Source organism: Helianthus annuus, chromosome 8 (assembly GCF_002127325.2).
Source record: "Helianthus annuus cultivar XRQ/B chromosome 8, HanXRQr2.0-SUNRISE, whole genome shotgun sequence".
In the NCBI taxonomy this organism is placed as follows: domain Eukaryota; kingdom Viridiplantae; phylum Streptophyta; class Magnoliopsida; order Asterales; family Asteraceae; genus Helianthus; species Helianthus annuus.
The window spans coordinates 90,094,837-90,113,864 of NC_035440.2; the positions used below are offsets into that span (position 1 = coordinate 90,094,837).

The 19,028-nt window shown below is 33.6% G+C and overlaps 3 protein-coding genes and 1 non-coding gene across 5 annotated transcripts; 2 read left to right on the forward strand and 2 right to left on the reverse strand.

The window, feature by feature from the left end:
- Window positions 1-4,592: 4,592 nt before the first annotated feature.
- TRNAR-CCU lies at window positions 4,593-4,665 on the forward strand. The gene has a single exon. It is a non-coding gene; the product is annotated as a tRNA-Arg (tRNA).
- Window positions 4,666-4,935: 270 nt separating this feature from the next.
- LOC110871307 (protein NETWORKED 4B) lies at window positions 4,936-7,170 on the reverse strand. The gene is made up of 2 exons (XM_022120136.2): window positions 6,796-7,170; window positions 4,936-5,950 (listed from the first exon to the last, which is right to left on the reverse strand). The coding sequence occupies exons 1-2, from the start codon at window positions 6,952-6,954 to the stop codon at window positions 5,138-5,140; spliced, it is 972 nt and encodes a 323-aa protein (XP_021975828.1). The 5' UTR covers window positions 6,955-7,170; the 3' UTR covers window positions 4,936-5,137.
- A 3,201-nt stretch (window positions 7,171-10,371) lies between these two features.
- On the forward strand, window positions 10,372-12,188 carry LOC110871305. The gene is made up of 4 exons (XM_022120135.2): window positions 10,372-10,474; window positions 10,577-10,653; window positions 11,442-11,655; window positions 11,903-12,188. Exons 1-4 carry the CDS (start codon window positions 10,396-10,398, stop codon window positions 11,998-12,000), a joined length of 468 nt encoding a protein of 155 aa, XP_021975827.1. The 5' UTR covers window positions 10,372-10,395; the 3' UTR covers window positions 12,001-12,188.
- Window positions 12,189-13,704: 1,516 nt separating this feature from the next.
- On the reverse strand, window positions 13,705-18,777 carry LOC110873367 (eukaryotic translation initiation factor 2 subunit beta). Of its 2 annotated transcripts, none has more exons than XM_022122282.2 (10): window positions 18,646-18,777; window positions 18,232-18,317; window positions 16,419-16,527; window positions 16,282-16,337; window positions 16,137-16,191; window positions 15,955-16,049; window positions 15,254-15,399; window positions 14,898-15,040; window positions 14,157-14,242; window positions 13,705-14,012 (listed from the first exon to the last, which is right to left on the reverse strand). In XM_022122282.2, the coding sequence occupies exons 2-10, from the start codon at window positions 18,277-18,279 to the stop codon at window positions 13,935-13,937; spliced, it is 816 nt and encodes a 271-aa protein (XP_021977974.1). In that variant the 5' UTR covers window positions 18,280-18,317; window positions 18,646-18,777; the 3' UTR covers window positions 13,705-13,934. The 2 variants fall into 2 exon arrangements, with proteins under 2 accessions (XP_021977974.1, XP_021977975.1); XM_022122283.2 differs by having other exon boundaries at window positions 18,578-18,752.
- Window positions 18,778-19,028: the final 251 nt, after the last annotated feature.

A 19,028-nucleotide genomic window follows, 5' to 3' on the forward strand; every position in this document is an offset into this window, starting at 1 on the left:
CTAGAAGCAGATAAACAATTGCTGTAATAATGTTTGAATCTGAGTTGTTGGAACGGAATTTAATTGCCTAGTTGCTTTCTATGATAACTTGTTATTTATTTGGGACACGGTATGGGACGTGTCATGTAAACTGAATTTATATAATAGTTGTTGTGGAAACTTCTGGACAATCTGTTTCGCTCAGTGCCGCGCCCCGATGATTCCGCCATCGGTTGGGGTGTGACACAAAAGCTTCTACCACTGGTCGGAAACTGCCGATCTTAAAATTGAATTTTCAAGATGGTCACTCGAAGAACAGAGAAAAGATGAAGAACTCAACATAAAAGTTGCTATGGTGAGTGATAAATATTATAAGCAAACCTGGAGTAGCATTGCACTGCTGGATGAAGTTGTCTGTTCTACTCCATCAGAGTTTAAAGAAAAAGCAGAAGAGTTTATCACCCATCTACTGAAACAGGATCAGAAGACCTGTGATATGCTAGCTGATCTGCAAATCAAAACAAAAAATGAAATTGCATGGAAGAAGGCGAGAGAAATAGATATCCTAGGAAGTGTTTATTTTAATGTGTAATTTTTAATATTTTTCAAAATCACAATTTTGTAATACTATTTAATATCGAATGAAGAAAATTCAAAGCTTTACCTGAGGAGCTGCTTCAACTATGGCTAAGTTATCTTGAACTATGGCTTCAGTAGGTTGTAAATCTCAAAGTACTTATTAAAAACAACTTATATCACCCAAAATAAGCAAATAAAGCACGATTCTTCATCCAAACGATAAACAGATAAGTTGTTTAAATGCATATAAGAGAAAATGACACTTTAAGCAACAACCACAAACACAAAATCCAAAAAACATGTAAAACTGACATACATATTCAGGGAATCACAACAAACATTTCTTCATATGTTCAGTTTCAAATTCACCTAAAAATTCATGAAAACTATATCTTCCATCATCTGATCTCAATCAATCAAAATACACCAAATCAAGTCTAATAGAAACCTATTAACCTAATAACAACTAATAATCAAGCTAAAGACCAGAAAAATGTCACTTACTTCCTCCGATGAACAAATTAGGGTTTCAGTCAACAAAAATCGCAATTAAAACAATTCTCAGGATCAAACGACCTGCAAACAGAACACACGAAGTAGTAGAATCAATAAACTGATTCAAACAAACAACAAATAAAACATATATAGACATAAACCCTAAAACATCAAAGAATCAGTACTGATAGACTTACAGTAACTTAGGGTTTTTGATGCTGTTAGTATATATGATAAACGGCAGAAAGATCAAACATTGTTGACTTCAAACCTGTTAGAACCCTAATCGTGAAATCCCCATTTGAAGAACCCTAATTTAACATTGAAATATGTGAAATATATGTAAAACATACACAAATCAAAGAATAACACATACCGATTGATGAAGAAATATTGAAAGGAAAAGGTTTGGTAATGTTGCAACTGATTCTTCTTCAGATTATGTAACAGTAAAGAAAGAAGCGTGATTTGAATTTCAAAACTCTAGGGTTTGAAGTTTTATCTGATTAAATGGCGTGAAGGAGTGGTTGGATGGTGTAATGGCGTGCAAAAAAGCTACAGAGTTTAATTGGGAGAGAAGGTTGGCACAATGAATAAGCTGCAGAGTTTTAAATAATCTAGGTTATAGTTTAAAACAATTTTAATTTTAAATATAAAATCGTTTTATTGGTCAAGTTATGTATGTATATGGTCATGTATGTGTTTTAGAAAAAAAAAATGACATATTTTTTAAAGAATTGACATCATCCTTTTTAAAATACCTGACTATGATTCAGGGAGGGCTGTTTTATTACATCAGCCTTAATCCCCATTTATTAGATAAGTAGATATGTGTACACAAATTGTCTTAGAAAACTTGTTATGGAACTCTACCTTTTCATTGTCATTTGTCCTTTCTTTTACCTAACCCCGCTCTCCCCCAAAAGAAAATTTTTTACGGGTTCGTCATGTGAACAAAACACTATAAGTATAAACATTTTCTTTTAAAAAACTTAACATATTGATACATACATGCAGACCTATGAAGGGTTCTGGGGTTGTCGGGACAACCCCTCAACTTTGTCTACAAAGTGTAAAATTAGTGCAAATTTTGTTTTCTTCTAGTTTTATCTATTGGATATACCTTAGCAAAAATTAAGACACCTTATGTTCATTTTTATTTTTTTCTGTAATATTAATGTCTCTTAATTTTTTTTCTTCTAGATCCATTCATAGTTTGTAATTTATTTTTTCTTTTGCCTAACACCCCCTCCCCCACACACCCCACCCCCACCCCCTCCCCCTCCCCAAGTTTCTGGTTTCCTCATGTGAACAAAACACTATAAATCCAACAATTTCTTTTATAAAAAAACTCAAACATCTTTATAGATATATGGGGATATATGAAGGGTTTAGGGGTTGCCCCGACAATCCCTCAACTTTGTCGACAAAGTGCAAAATTATTGTAATTTTTTTCTTCTCTATATTATGTATCAGATATCCCTTAGCAAATATTAGGTTACCCTAGGTTTTTTTTTTTTTTTTTTTTTTGAATATCATTGAATTTTTCTTTTAGATCCGTCATTACTGATATGAATGAAATTTATCTGTTTTACATATCCGCAGAATGAAATTTATTTATTTTACACAATAAGACATATACATCTACATCTTTACTTCTTTACTATATAATAAAAGAAACCAATGTGGGGACACATGTCATTCATTGGAGCTATCTATTTTTTAATTTTTCTCTCTCTCTCCTACTTAATTATAGATAATTAATATTAATTAAAAGATAATTATAAAATTAAATTTATTATAAATTTAAACAATTCGTGTAGGAGATAATATAATATTTTGAAATATTTATTAGATTTCAAAATTATTTATCCTGAAATTAACAAAAGAAAAGACGTACACTAAATATAAATTAATATAATGTAAATGATTTGTTAATTTTATTAAACTAACTATTTCAAAAATGTTTATAAGGGGTAAACAAAAACATTAATCAATGTTTATTGGTTCTATACTTTTATTTTCGTGTTCAACTCTCAACACAAATACGGTATTCACTATGTTTAAATGACATTTATAAGAACCATCACCGCAATCACCCCATCTATCATATATCGAGTATATCCGTTAGTTTTTTTAAAGATATAATTTTTATTAGATTAATTCAACCCGTGTAATAAACAAGGTTTTTAAAGATATAATGTTTTTATTATTTACTATACAAAATTACATTTATGCACCTCGTGTAATACACCGGGTTTTTAAAAATATATTCTTTTATTATGTGGTATATAAAATTAGATTTACTCAATCCGTATAATACACAGGGTTTATAAAGATATAACAAGATATAACTTTTTATTGATTCATATATAAAATTACATGTGCTCAACCCATACAGTACATGAGTTTCTTAAAAATGTAACTTTTTTCATTATTTAATATATTAAATTAAATTTACTCAACCTGTACAATACACAAGGTTTTTAAAGATTTAACTTTATTATTATTTAATATATAAAATTACATTTATTCAACTCATGTAATAAACGAGATTTTTAAAGATATATTGTTTTATTATTTGGTATATAAAATTACATTTATTTAACCCGTGTAATAAACGAAGTTTTTAAAATTATTTTTTTATTATTTAGTATATAAAATTACATTTATTCAACCCGTGTATTACACGGGGTTCTAACCTAGTAAAACTTATAAATACAACAATTTCTAAATATACCAAAATATCCGAAACCATATGTTAAATGGCACTAATGCAATTATTTTGGCGAATTACTCTGAAATATTATCTTATAAGATGACTAGTCAAACACATATTGCGTGATTTCAATAAGCATTCTCCATTCCAACGCATATGGCGTAATTTCAATATCCGCGATGTAATATTGTAATTGTCGGGTACCAGTCGCTTGCTGGCTCACGTTTTTTCTATATTTATATAGAAGTTTCGCCGTTAAAAAAATATAGTAGCGTTTGTGGGTCTTCGTTTTGTCATCATTTCGACAATTAATATCGAAATTTTCAATTAATTAACTATATTAGAAATATTAGTTAACTCATTAGAAATATTAGTCTTTCGGCTATCAACGCTTTTGAAATTCGGTTAAATAGAAGTTTTATCCACTGAGCTATGTCGATTAGTGCATGTACCCCTTGTTTAAATGGGTTAAATGAGAAGTGAGTTTGTGCATTTATATGAGACGAACTAAACACGATAAGTTATGGGCTTAATACCATGTTGGATTTTAACTTTTAAACTTATTTAACTAATGTCATTTAAAAAAAATATGTATAAAATTTTTGAAATTTAAAAAATAAAATTGGTGAGGATGAATTATTTATCTTGATCAATATATAGACATTCTCTGAAGACTTTCATCAAACAGCACAAAATTAATGACTCTTAGTATCAAAAATACAAAAGATTTTAAAGTTATCTTTCTTCTTCGGATAACAAGTGATCTCTTGCAAGTTTAGCTCTCTTATTTGAAATACGGTTTCTTATAACATAAACAAAAGCGCCTGTAGCTCAGTGGATAGAGCGTCTGTTTCCTAAGCAGAAGGTCGTAGGTTCGACCCCTACCTGGCGCGAATTATTTTTATATATTTTTTCATGAAGTTGTTGGATTTTTAAATATAAAATATGAGGTTTTTGAACAAAAACATGATGACTTGGACCCCGTAGTTGTAAACAGTAGAGAAAAGAACCTTACGATAACCCCCGACTAAAAAGTTCTGGTTACGCCACTGGTTTTAGGATGACGGCTTGAATTCACGTCTTTAAAAAATGTAACTCATGAATCTAAATGCATCACACGAGTTGACATTGATCAATGTTGTAAAAACAGGCCGTAAACACGCTTTTGACCTTGTAAAATATGTATTTTTATTCTAATTTAAATAGCTTGACAGGTCAACCTGTTTTTAACTAAACTGGTCACCGAACGCCCCCCATTAAAAACGACAATACACAACTCATCCCAAACACACCCCATTACATCTAACGCGTTAAACACGTCAACCCAAACACAAACACGATGTATTTACTAACCATCATATCATATCATGATGCCATAACAGGATTTTTCTGTTCCATCAAACCTTTCCTGAGCATTTGATAAGCATTCCTATAATGCTCAAGAGAAATACACAACTGCCTCTCCGTCTGCCGCTTCTCCTCGACGCCTTCTTCGATCATCTCCCGTTGCTTCTCCACCATCTTCTCCAACTCCACAACCGACTCATTCGATCTCTCACACTCCAACTGCAAATTCACCAGCCGCGCATTCAACTCATCTATCTGGTCATCTTTCAACCGCATCGCCTCTTCCACTTCACACAACTTAGAAACAACTTCATCGCGCTCTAACTTCAACTGCTCAACCTCATCTTCCATTTCGCATTCATCCTCCGAAAAACTCTCGTCTTGTTGAACACATTCATACTTTTCTAGCTTTGTTTTTAACTCACATATCTCTTCGTCCTGCAAGCGTATCTTCTCGTTCGCTATTCTCAACTCTTCTTCATAGTCTGCAGCTTCTGGATTCGATTTGTTAACCTCTTGTTCTATCTGGATCTTCTTCAGCTCGCTTTCTAGTTCAGTAATCTTTCGGCGTAAGCGTCTGTAATTACCATAATTCGACGCGCTAGAATAACTGTTGAAGAACGACGAATCATCCTGATCTGATCCCGAATCATACATCGACGTTTCATAACCTTTGTTAACGTCTAGAAAAATCGCGTGGGTTCCGGATAACCTTCTGGTTACTGGATGTTCTGGTGAGGTGATGGTAGAAGGAGGTTCGGAACGTAATTCACACGTCGCGTCATCGTAACGCTCGGCTAATGTTCGGAACATTCGGTAGAAGTTTTCTACCTGCAATGGCGAAACTAGAACGTTTTAATCGGGTTCATCATAAGCTTTATCATTAGGGGTCCATCTCATTTTTGTTTTTTAAAAATCAGATTTTATACATAAAAATTCAATAAATTTTGGTTACCGGAGGGTCAGTGGACCCTCTTGACCAAATTAGGGTTGTTCAAAAAGCTTGTGGCTCGAAGCTTGCTTGGATTTAGCTCGGAAAAAGCTCACTCGATATGGCTCAGTTTGAAATTGAACTGAGCCGGCTCGGCTTAGTTAGAAAGCGAGTCTACTCGGCTCGGCTTGTACGAGCCGAGCCGGATCGGCTTGGTTTGGCTCGCTTGTTAGCTTGGATTATTTTACTTTTAATATATTTTATTTTTATATACATTATAATATATTACAAAAAAAAACTGACTATTGTTTACATGTATTTAGGAGTGTAATTTTTATATATACTATATTTGAAGGTTGATTACCATGCCAATGAATTTATATTGTATTTTGTTAAAATTTAGAGCTTATTTTGGGTTGTTGAACTTGATTTTGGCTTGTATGTATTAGGTCGAGCTTAGTTTGGATATGTTCTTTTGAATTATTGAATAATATTTTAGACTACTAAGTTTTAAGAGCTACGTATTAATTTTTCTTTTCAAAATCGAGCCAAACCAAGCCGAGCCGAGCCAACTCAATTTAAAACCAAGCCGAGCCCGAGCTTAGATTTCCAGCAAAGTTCCAAATCCGAGCCAAGCCAAGACAGCTAGGTTTATAACCGAGCCGAGCCTGAGCTTGCCCTGGCTCGGCTCGGCTCATGAACAGCCCTAGACCGAATAACCCCCTCTGGTTCCGCCCTTGTCTACCTGTGAGATGAGCTCCGGGCGTTTTTGGATGTAGATTTCGGCTTTTTTGGCGAATGAATCGCCTTCGTCTTCGATTAATTTAAGCATTCGTTTTACGCTTCGATCCATTTCGTTGATCAAGAAGCGTTTGGTAGGTCCGCGATTCGACATTTTGGCCATTTAGGTTGTTGTAGGAATAGCAAGAGAACATGTTTTGTGTTGTTAGATTGATTAGAATGATTAGATCACCATGAAAATGGAGGAAAGAAGGTTGATGATGCAACAATTTGATGCAAAAATTGATAAATGATTTTCAACCATGAACAACAAACGTCATTATTGTTGAATTTGGAATTACAATGAATGTAATGTTTTGAGGGTAGGAGATTTTGCACCACACCTTTTGCTTAATCAAATAATATGCAAATTGAAAACATCTTTTGTATACTTTGTAAAAAAATAGTGGTTTCTCTCGTCGTACCAATGTAGCGGGAATTCAGTATATGCACAAAACATAAAATGAATAAAAGGTACAAACATAAAGTTACGTTGCAATACAATATCGCTTTGGTACATGTGATAGAAAAATATCGAAATTGACTCGTATTGAAACCAAAACCATAAAATGGATATCGCTACTAGTAACTGTGTTGTGTGGGTTGTATTGGTTCATTTTGGTTCTATAAAAGTTGTGTTACGAAATAAAAAGTTTTGTACGGTGGTTTAGTTACACCAAAGTTTTCTCATGTAAACCAAAAAAGTAAAATCGCAATAAGCCTAAAAGAATAACGACGCGTATTATCTATCGATCAAACTAGAAAAAGAAATGTCGATATCGATTATGATAATACGTGTAACGGTCCGGATGTTAGGTTGGTATCGGTTTAGTTTGTTACCGTACTCGGTATAGTTAACGATCATGCAACTAGAAGTTTATTAACAATGGTTTCATTACTCAAAGGTTGTCTAATGTAACGCAAAGAAAACGGATATTGATTTTGTCTTAAAGTGGTGCGGGTTTAAGTATCACAAAATGGGCATTAGATGGATTTTAGGAGTAGACTTTAGGGGTGTGTGTGTTCATAGTTCAAAAGAAAAAAATTAAAAATAGATCTACATCGACTCTTTCGCTTCCTGAGCTAGTCGAGATTACCTCTTTCCTACTAGATAGAGGTGTACAAATTGGTTTTTTTTTTAAACCAGTCCGGTTTTTAGCTGAACCAAGCTTCACATATATATCAAGCTTGAATAGAAATGAGCATCTTGTTAATATAGTTTTATTCAGTATATATATTTACATACCAATTATTATATAAAATTTTGATTATAAAGTTATATGAAAACAATTATAGATGTATATGAATAAACTTATTAAACAATAAGAAAAAATAATAAACGAGTTGATACCGAATCATGCTCGAGCTCTTGTAACCTAAATGAGCCAAGCTCGGCTTGGCTCTACCCATTCAACCCATACTCAAAACCAATAATTGGATAAACTTAATAGTCTTTTCAATAGCCGAAAAAAAACTAAAGCATACATCTATACTATATAATAAAAGAAACCATGTTTGGGACACTTGTCATTATATTAAGCCATCTACTTTATGGATAATTATCATTTAGTTTAATATTTTCTAATTAGTTATAGATAATCTCCAACAAAATATTATTTGTTTTAATCTCTTCTACCTAATTATAGATAACTATTATTTATATCTATACAACTAATAATTAAAATAAAAATATTATACTATTTGAGAATACCATTGAACCGATATGTGATCACAAGTTTGAAAATAAGAAATTCAAATTGAAATAATTATGTAGACAAATGATTAATTAACTTAACATTAACATATAAAAAGTAATAAATAAAAAAATCTCAAGTGATCGAATGAAATATGCTTCCCATACAATGAAAATTTTTTTTGAGTTACTTTCCGGTATTTTCATCTTTTTTTCTATTTATCTCTTATATTAAATAATAATAATAATAATAATAATTTTTTTAAACAAAATTACATAAAAATAAATATTTGTTTTTCTATAAATAATTTTAACAAATATTTAGGTGAGAATAAACGTTTGTTTTATATATAATTATAAAGTTACATCCCGAGTTTTTTTTTTTTGAACGACCAACAAAATCAATCATGAATACTCTCGGGGTACCCACTGGACCAAATGGAGTACTCCGAGAGTAACCCGAGTCCACAATATACTTTGGAGTTCGGTGATTGAAATTATGGTAAACTAGGAATCAAAGGTTCCTATTTTAAACTGAAATGTTATAATAAGTGAATAGTACACCAAAGTTCATTTTTAAAAGATAAATCCTGACGACTGTAAGTGTTAACATATGACATTATATTTTATTCAACACGTGCTTATTTACTATACAAAGTTACATTTATATAACCCGTGTAATACACGAAGTTTTTAAAGATAAAACTTTTTATCATTTGCTATGTAAAATTAGATTTAATCAACATAAAATTAGATTTAATCAACACAAGTAATACACGGGGTTTTAAGAATATGTTTTTTTTTATTATTTGGTAGATTTTTCAACCCGACTATACATGGGTTTTTAAAGATACGACGTTTTTAGTACCTAATATACACAATTACATTTATTTATCTGTGTAATACACATGAATTTTAAAGATATAACTCTTTTTAGATCTATTTAACACGTATAATATATGAGGTTTTTAAGGAAGTAATTTTTTTTATTATTTGGTAGATTTATTCAACCCGATTATAGACGGGTTTTTTAAAGATACGACGTTTTTAGTATTTAGTATACAAAATTGCATTTATTTAATATGTGTAATACACATGATTTTTAAATATTTAACTTTTTTTATTATTTGATATATAAAATTACATTTATTTAACCTGTACAATATACGAGGTTCATAAATATCTAACTTTTTATTATTTAATATATAAAATTACATTTATTCAACCCGTGTAATACACGGGGTTCTAACCTAGTAACTAACTAAAACGATAAGTTATCCAACTATAAAATCTAAGATATCAGTTAGAAGTTTGGTTTAGATGTATAACTAAACCGAACCGATACATGTTCACCTTACAATCAATATCTAACTTTATTAGAACCACTAAACCTAATCCGAAATTCACCAATCCATGTGTAAATAGATCAATATTGGAATGAAAAAATTTGTTGTTCGTCTACCTGCTATCCTTATGTAATTTACCCTGGTGATTGGAATGAAAAAAAATATTCTAAGATTGTATTTTATTGTTTGTTTGAAATTTAATATACACATACTCTTGATCAAGATTATCATCTTTAACAACCATTAACTGTATACAAGTGGACAGGGGCGCAGCTTCCTTGGGGCGGGAGGGGGCGCCCGCCCCCGAACTTTTCGACGCGTAGTGTTATGAACGGTACCTTCGTATAACATCCATAAGGCATCAAAGGGCTTCTATGAAACCTAATTCTTGTAATTGTAAAATATTAGAATATACTTTGGTTATCCCATTGTTGATGTAAAAGATGGTGCTATAATCGTTTATGTCTAGACTATTTACAACTATATATTAATAACAAGATTATTGTTTTATTCCCAACAAATCAAAATGAAGAATTCACAAATGCTTGTGTGTTTTGGCTTGTTTTTCTTTGCTCTCCTTCAGATTCCCAGTTCCAATGCATTTAGTAAAAATCTTGATTTCATTTTCTTTTTTATTTTTGATGTACAAATAGATTTGCATGAAGTACACAGTGTTTATGCAGCTAACTTTGTTGTCGTTTTTTCAGGTAAAACGAACCCTATATATAACGTTAATCTTGCGCCCTTCATTCAACGTTTAAGTGCATACTACTGCATATACAATGTAAGTTTCCGGTTTCTTGTTTTGTGTTTGAGGGTCGTTTTCCAAGAGCAGTTTGCAATTGTGTTTCGTTCTGTCTAGTTTCTTACTAGACTGGTTTTTTTAACAGAAGTTTGGCCGTTAAAAATTACACTAGACATGCTATAGTCTTCATTAATTCTCGGTTTTAAGTAAGATTGGCAACCGTGATGGGTTAACAAGTTAATTGATAAACTCGAACATGATCCAAATTGATATCAACCTTATTTAGACATACTTAAAAGTCATGTAACTCAGACGTGACCTGCGTAATCCGTTTATCTCAACTGTTCAAACAAGCTAATGGGGTATCCTAAAGCTATAAATGGGTTACAAATAAGTTGGAAGCAGTGGCGCAGCTTGAGATTTCCGACTGGGGGTCGAAAATATATATACCAAAATATTTCTATAAAACCAAGGGGTCAAAAACGTATATACCAAAAAATTTCTATACGAAAATTATATACTCCCCACTACTGAACGAAAAGTTTGGGGGGTCGGCCGCCCCCTCCCGCCCCTATTATCCTACGCCCATGGTTGGAAGGCGGATTCTATAAAACATAATTCATATTCCAATTTAGACACTTAACTACTTGGCATGTTTTATTAAAAGAGTTAAATAAATTAAACCAAACATGACTCATTTAACTACGCAGGTTAAACATGTCAACTCGAACACAACCATCATATGTTTGTGTCGTAAGATATTACAATGCCTAGTTTCCAGGCCAAGTTCTTTTCAATCATTTTAAAGTCTTTTCATATTTTTGCAGGAGTCGTCGAATTGCAGGGGAAACTTCAATCTCACAATGGAAGGATGGTTGAACATAACTGAAAGTGAAACAAGAGCATTTTGCGATGGAGGGTGTTTACAACACACCCACGATGTTCTTCAATGCGTTTGGTATGTACTCGACGATTTCAAGTTTGAGAATGGCGCTACAATCAAAAACATAAATGACACTATCAACATCGGATGCGAGAAAGGTTTGTTCGCGTCCCTCCAACCTCATTGCTAGTAATTCTAAACGTAGTATCGTGCGTTTTGAGCGTATTGGCTGGTTAAACCTACTTAAATGGGTGACCTTTTGAAAAACAAGAAAACCATGGTTGGTACAAGGGGCCAAATCATACATTTTTAAATGTTACACAACTCACCAAACCGACCATATTACGCATTATTTGTTGTCATATATCTAACTGCTAACATGGTGTATGGTTACATCCGATGTAGGTTTCAATGGGACGACTATTGTTGATAAGAGTGACGCGACAAAATTAGGCGGCATGACAATTTATGCTTTGATCTTTTTGGCCCTATTTTACATGTAGCATTCACAACAAAGAGCAGAAAGGAAAGTCGCAAAATATTATAAAGTTTACAACAATAAATAAGTCGAAAGTCGTTTGATAAAACTAAGGATAAATGTATAGTTCCAAATAAAAGCAAGTACCATGAGGCACATCCTCAATGCAGTTTGTATTGATATGAAAATACAGTTTTTCTGTTTAGTTTCTTACTAGACCGGTTTTTAACATTAGTTTGGCCATTAGAAAAATTACACTAGACATGCTATAGTTTTCATTAATTATCGGTTTTAAGTAGGATTGGCAATCGTGATGGGTTAACAAGTTAATTAATAAACTCGAACATGATCCAAATTGATATCAACCTTATTTAGACATACTTAAAAGTTATGTAACTCAGACGTGACCTGTGTAACCCGTTTATCTCAATTGGTCAAAAAGCTTATAGGGTGGTAACCTAAAGTTATAAATGGGTTAAATAAATCAATCCAAACATTTTATTTGAATGGCTTAAATTACATCAAACCCGTCTTTGGCGGGGCTCAAACCCTTGACCTCAAGGGGAACATCTTAACTTCAATAGCTTTACCATATGGACCCAACCCCACCCCGAATCAATCCAAACATGACTCATTTAACTACACAGGTTAAACATGTCAACCCGAACACAACCATTATGTGTTTGTCATGTTAGAAAGTACAGCGGCTAGTTTCCAGTCATCAGAAAGTTCTTTGTTCGTCCCTAAGTTAGAACCGAGGCCAGGCCAAGTTCTTTTCAATCTTTTTAAATGTCCCAAACACAACGATTATGTGTTTCGTGTCATGTTAGAAAGTACCAACGCCTAGTTTCCAGTAATCAGAAAGTTTTTTGTTTGTCCCTAAGTTAGAACCAGGACCAGGCCAAGTTCTTTTCTTTTCATATTTTTGAAGGAGTCATCGAATTGCGCGGGAAACTTCCATCTCACAATGGATGGATGGTTGAACATAACTGAAAGTGAAACCAGAGCATTTTGCGATGGAGGGTGTTCACAACACACCCACGATGTTCTTCAATGTGTTTCGTTAGTACTCGAAGAATTCAAGTTTGAGAATGGCGCTACAATCAAAAAACTAAACTACACTATAAACATCGGATGCGAGAAAGGTCTGTTCGCGTCCCTCCACTCGTTGCTAGTAATTCTAAACGTAGTCTCGTGTCTAATTGATACCGTCCAATCAAAGTAAATGAAAACAAAAAAAAACATGTTTTTGACAGAATCAAGCATATGCACTCATATAACATGAATTTCAACACATATAATCACAATTTCAGATTATGTTGGATGGGTCAAAATCAGAGGGAAAAAAAACAACTTTAAAGGAAGAAAACCCCCTGAATTGTTTTCTAACACCTTAAGACAGAGATCTTGCATCACTTAACAACATAGAAATATTGGGTCCTAAAGAATGTCTTAACATCAAACACCACCAACGCATTTTGAGCATATTGGCTGGTTAAACCTGCTTAAATGGGTGACCTTTCGAAGAACAAGAAAACCATGGTTGGTACAAGGGTTCAAATCATACATTTTTAAATGTTACACAACTCACCAGACCCGACCATATTACGCATTATTTGCTGTGTGAAATATCTAACTACTAAGAAGAGGGATGCGCCAAAATTAGGCGGCATGACAATTTATGCTTTGGTATTTTTGGCCCTATTTTACATGTAGCATTCACAAGGAGTGGAAAGGAAAGTCACAAAATATTATAAAGTTTACAACAATAAATAAGTTGAAAGATGTTTGATAAAACGAAGGATAAATGTATAGATCCGAAAAAAAGCAAAAACCATGAGGCACATCCTCAATCCAGTTTGTATTAATATGAGGATACACTTTAACATCAAAGTTTAACTTACCTTCTCCATTCGTTTCACACGCCTTGCATGACTTTCATATTTCGTCTCACAAAAACTAGGTTCCAGCCTTTCTACGGCCCACACGAGCCACGAATCCGGCCTTGATTTGAGCAACTGATCTCCCAGAACCACACTACAAAGTAAAGAACGACAAATGTTAATAACTCAACTTTAACATGTTTATTTATGAATGGGTTCCATTTTGTGTAGTAACAGGCTAAAAATATAATATAAAATAAAATGAATTAGCTAAAAAAGAGAACGAGTCGAAATGTACCTTCTCACATCGGAGGAAGAACAGACGGTTCTCCTTTATAAGAAGTGTATCCGGGCTCTTGCAACCATTGCAGATAACATACTCATCTGTAAAAGAAACCTTATCATCAACAACAGCTTCGACATTTACTATTCTGTTCAGTTACGAATTCTGACATGCATATGCAGCATAGTTGTTAAAAGCCATCGCCTCTTGCGCCTAGGCCCATTTTTCAGGCGAGACGAGGCAGTTGCGCTTTAAGTCGAGAAAATTGCACTTTAACTCTCCAAGTGATGGTTCAGGCGCACATTCCGGCAAGATTCCTAGATTCCGGAGAGTTTCCGGCTAAATTTCGACAAGATTCTAGCCAAATTCTACTTTTGATCAAGGAAAACTACTTTTCTACACTAATACACTAATATTTTGGTACCAATTAGATAATATAAAGTGTTACATAATAGACTTTGTTTATTTTATTTGAAGAATAGTATTCTTTTTCTAATACATAATATGTTTTTAAAAAATTTTCATTATGCGCTTTATTTTTCTTAGGCTCTCGGTTTTTTAGCGCTTTGCGCCTAGGCCCCAGGCGAGGCCTATGCGCCTAGGCCCTAGGCGAGGCCTATGCGCCTAGTGCCTTTAATAACTATGATATGCAGCCATATCATCATGCTCCCCAAAAGATATCATGAGACCAATCAAAAAACATATCAACAGAAAGAAAGAAACAACTAAAATTCATAACTCTACGAGGTAACTTACTGACGTATCGACGCAGAATTCCTTCGAAATTTTTGGGTGCAAATCTACCCTTCACAACCAATCTTTGCTGCCCATCAAGTGATCCACTTGTACCCAGTTCAGCAAGCAAGAAGGTCATAACATGCTCAGGCTGCCTATGCATCCTAAAGTACAAAAACAGAGAAAAGGTTTATTACTTATTAAAAACCTAAAGCTTCAACAAAAAATGTGTTCGTGGATCAGCCTGATCCGAAGAGAGTACGAGACCCATTTTGACCCAACATCCAACCTGCATGACCCGCCCATTTGCCACCTCTGCTTTTAATTGAAAAATAATATGACATATGCTAAAACATGTCAATAACTTGAGCACATACGATTTGCAAAGATCCATAAAATTAACAAAGACGGTTTTCTTTGTTCCTTCACGGAGAACTTGCGGTGGCCTCATGACTGTTCTCCTTCTATCTCCAGCAAGCTCCGGATTGTTTTCACGGAGAATATGAAACACTCTTCCCAGAAGCTGAAAAAATATAGATTTACCAAAAATTAGCAACGTTATTACTTATTAGCAAGAGATATAACAAACATAAAATCAAAATTAGAAGAGTAAATTGCATTTTTACGTCCTTTAAGTTTGAGTCAAATTGCAGGCGCAGTCCTTTAACTAACGAAATTACAATGGATGTCCTTTATGTTACTGTTTCTCATCAAGCAATGTCCTTTTGCCCTAACCTAGTTAATTTTTTCTATTAACTCGTAACACATGCCACTCAGATGAGGGCATAATGATCATTTTCACTTGATAAATTAAGATAATATATATTAACAACAAAATAAATGAAAATGACATTTATGCCATGTGAGTGACACGTGTTAAAAGTTAACTAGGTTAGGACAAAAAGGCACCGCCTGATGAGAAACACTAACATAAAGAACATCCAGTGTAATTTCGTTAGTTAAAGGACATCCAGTGTAATTTCGTTAGTTAAAGGACAGCGCCTGCAATTTGGCTCAAACTTAAAGGACGTAATCACGATGTCATGTCACTGAATAACTGAGACATGAGATTGTGTACCTCCTCATACTTGTAATCACGATCCGTTCCTTCCCATGGAAGTTTTTGCGGCTGCAGGTCGATTCCTTCTGCATCTTCATCCTCTCCAACGGGATCTAGACAACAGAAAAGCGTTATCATTCATAGAATAATGTAAGGTAAAGAATTATGGGGAACGATAAGTGATATAACAAACTACGTACAATCTATATCTTCCTCAGCATTATCTGGTTCATCATCCAAGAGATCCGACTGTACCTAAAATGATCATAAACAATTCATATTCAGGTATTTGTACATGTCTTGAGAAGAGTAAATTGCGGAGTGTGTATATAACTAATTACTAACCTGTTTTTTCTTTTTCTTTTTCAGACCGGTGAATGTAGGTTCAAGAGTGTCGGAGACTGCATGTCAAGTTTGAGTTTAGTAAAGAAAAGCGGAACATAATCTTCAGCAGAATAATTCTATAAGGTTGATTTGCTTACCAGATAAGTTATCGGTTTTCTCAACCAACTGTTCAACAGAATCTTCAGCAGGATCTTGAATGACAACCTTCTTTTTCTTCTTCTTTTTCGTTGGATCAAATGGAGCAAGCTGCATCGTGGTAGTAGTATACATCATCATTATTTAATATGAATACACCATATTAGCATGTTAAACATCTGACAAGAAACAACACCATTGCCTTTAATATACTATTACACGATCCATAATTTACCTCATCTATAAGATATGTGTAACATTGTGTGTAGAGTTTTTGTACCGTCCCCCCTATAATTGGTAACATTTGTACATATATTACCTAGTTATTTCTTGGTGTTTGCTGAAGTTCTAGAAAACGGTTATGAGAGTACATCTTGGTTAAAATAACTATAAAGCTTAAATTTCGTGTCATCTGCTAATCCAAAAAATACAAGTTACGCCCACAAGAGTTAAGAGTAAAAAAATCAGCACAATTCACAGTTAATGATATTAGAATAGTGCTCCCACTTCCATTATAAACCGACAGATATTGATTCATTAAAAATCTTCATATTTATAAAACAAACTATTTTTGAACTTCAACGCACAAGCTTAGTCAGCTCACTATTTCACACTCCTCAATCAAGCACATTTCACGCATGTTCGCCTTTCAGCAAGTGCATAAACAACCTCATCAAACAATAAGCCCACATGTATGAAAAAAGTTACAATCATGACGTGTAAACAAACTTTATATCTATAGATTTCTGCATACAAGCATCAAAACCACCTCATTTAACAGGGGAGGGGGGAGAGAAAAGAGATGAAAATGTGAAAAAGACATGTTCCCGAGATTTTTTAAGGATAGAAGGGGAGGGGAAAGGAGGGAAAAGGGAAGAAAATTTGTACGTATATTTATCCTCCCAAATCGGAGAGATTAGGAGAGAAAATCTTATCAATTACTAAATTACCCTCATATCTAATCCTTATTATAAAAACCAGTAAAGGGTATAATGGTAAAATTGTTCCTTTCTTTTCTTTTCCTCCTAACTCGGGAACACATAAAATGCCTGATTTCTTCCCTTTTCCTTTACTTTTCATTAAACTCGGCAACACGAAAAAAATCACAATTTTTCCTTCCTTTTCTCTCTTAATTCATTTTCCTTCCCCTCCCCCTGTTAAATGAGACTCGGGAACACAGACTTAGGGCGGGGGACATGTCCCAGTTTCCCCAAATTTCCCAGTGTGCCACATTAATTTTCCCCAGAATTCCCCAAAACTATATTATTTTGATTTAAATTAAAAGGTAAAACATTGACATATTAAATAAATAATATATATGTGTGTATAAGTATTGTGTGTGCTATGCAGTTAATTTCTGTGATATATCAGTTATCGGTTCCCATGTAAAATATAGGTCAGTAGTTCGGTACCGATATTATCGGCGATTTTGACCGATATAACTGATATATCACTGAATTGTCAGTGTTAACTTGCAATATATATAAAAATTCTGCATGATATTAATATTACCGATATACCACCGCTATCTCACCGAGATAACCTATATCTCAAATATCAGTCCTTCCTTGACCGATATCCAATATTTTACCGCATTAACTGCATAGTGTGTGTGTGTATGTATTGTGTGTGTGTATATGTATTGTGTGTGCAGTGACTGTGTATATTTTTGCCCCGATATACAGTGAGAACACATTCAGATCCCCCCTTACACATATATACATATTTGCAAAACAGCAATTAAACACATGATGACGTCAAACACAACACTAATAAAAAAAAAAAAAAAAAAAAAAACCAGAAGGTGCAACTTACATCTGCAGCTTCCTCCTTCAACTCAAATTGATTATCTTCCTCAGCCATAATTATGAAATCTGAAATACTCCTACTTCAAATTCCTTCTGCTCAACAACAGCATACAAAAACGTCAACAAAATTACCAACACCAAATGCAATAAACTTAATCACTTATGATGTAAAATCAGACACTGAATAATATTAACATCTGCGTTTATAATTTCCACAGCTTCTAGTAAGGTAATAACTCGATCTAAAAATCGAAACAGAAAACATGTGCATACGATAAACCCTAATTTGTAAGAAACAGACGCTAGATAAAGTTCATCAATTACAAATACTAAGATAAATTATAGTTTGTAACCTCGGGAGATATAAGATTGGATGAATGAGCAAGCAGAAGAAGAAAGATTTTGGATTGATTGGAAGTACCTTCGAGATCGAAATCTTCGGGGTTGATAAGAACTAGGGTTTACTCAATTGCGGCTTCTCAATAATAGCAGGTGACTTTAAAAAAACGCAGTGTATATTTTACTTCTAGGGTGAGTATGTTATGGCTTTAGGGTGTAACGAGTAGACACTTGATAGTGGAAAACTAAAAAATTAATTAATGAGAGTGTGTCATGACAAAGTGGTAAACTATGCTCAAAAGTGTTGGCAATGGTTAGACATTTGGTGAAATGGTAAACTATTTTTTAAAGAAAAGGAAAAATGTGTGATTGGTTGAAATTAGAATGGACCCCACCCCACACTACCATCTCTCTCTCACTACCCTCTCTCACATGATTCCCGAGCGGCATCCCTTCACCGCGTGA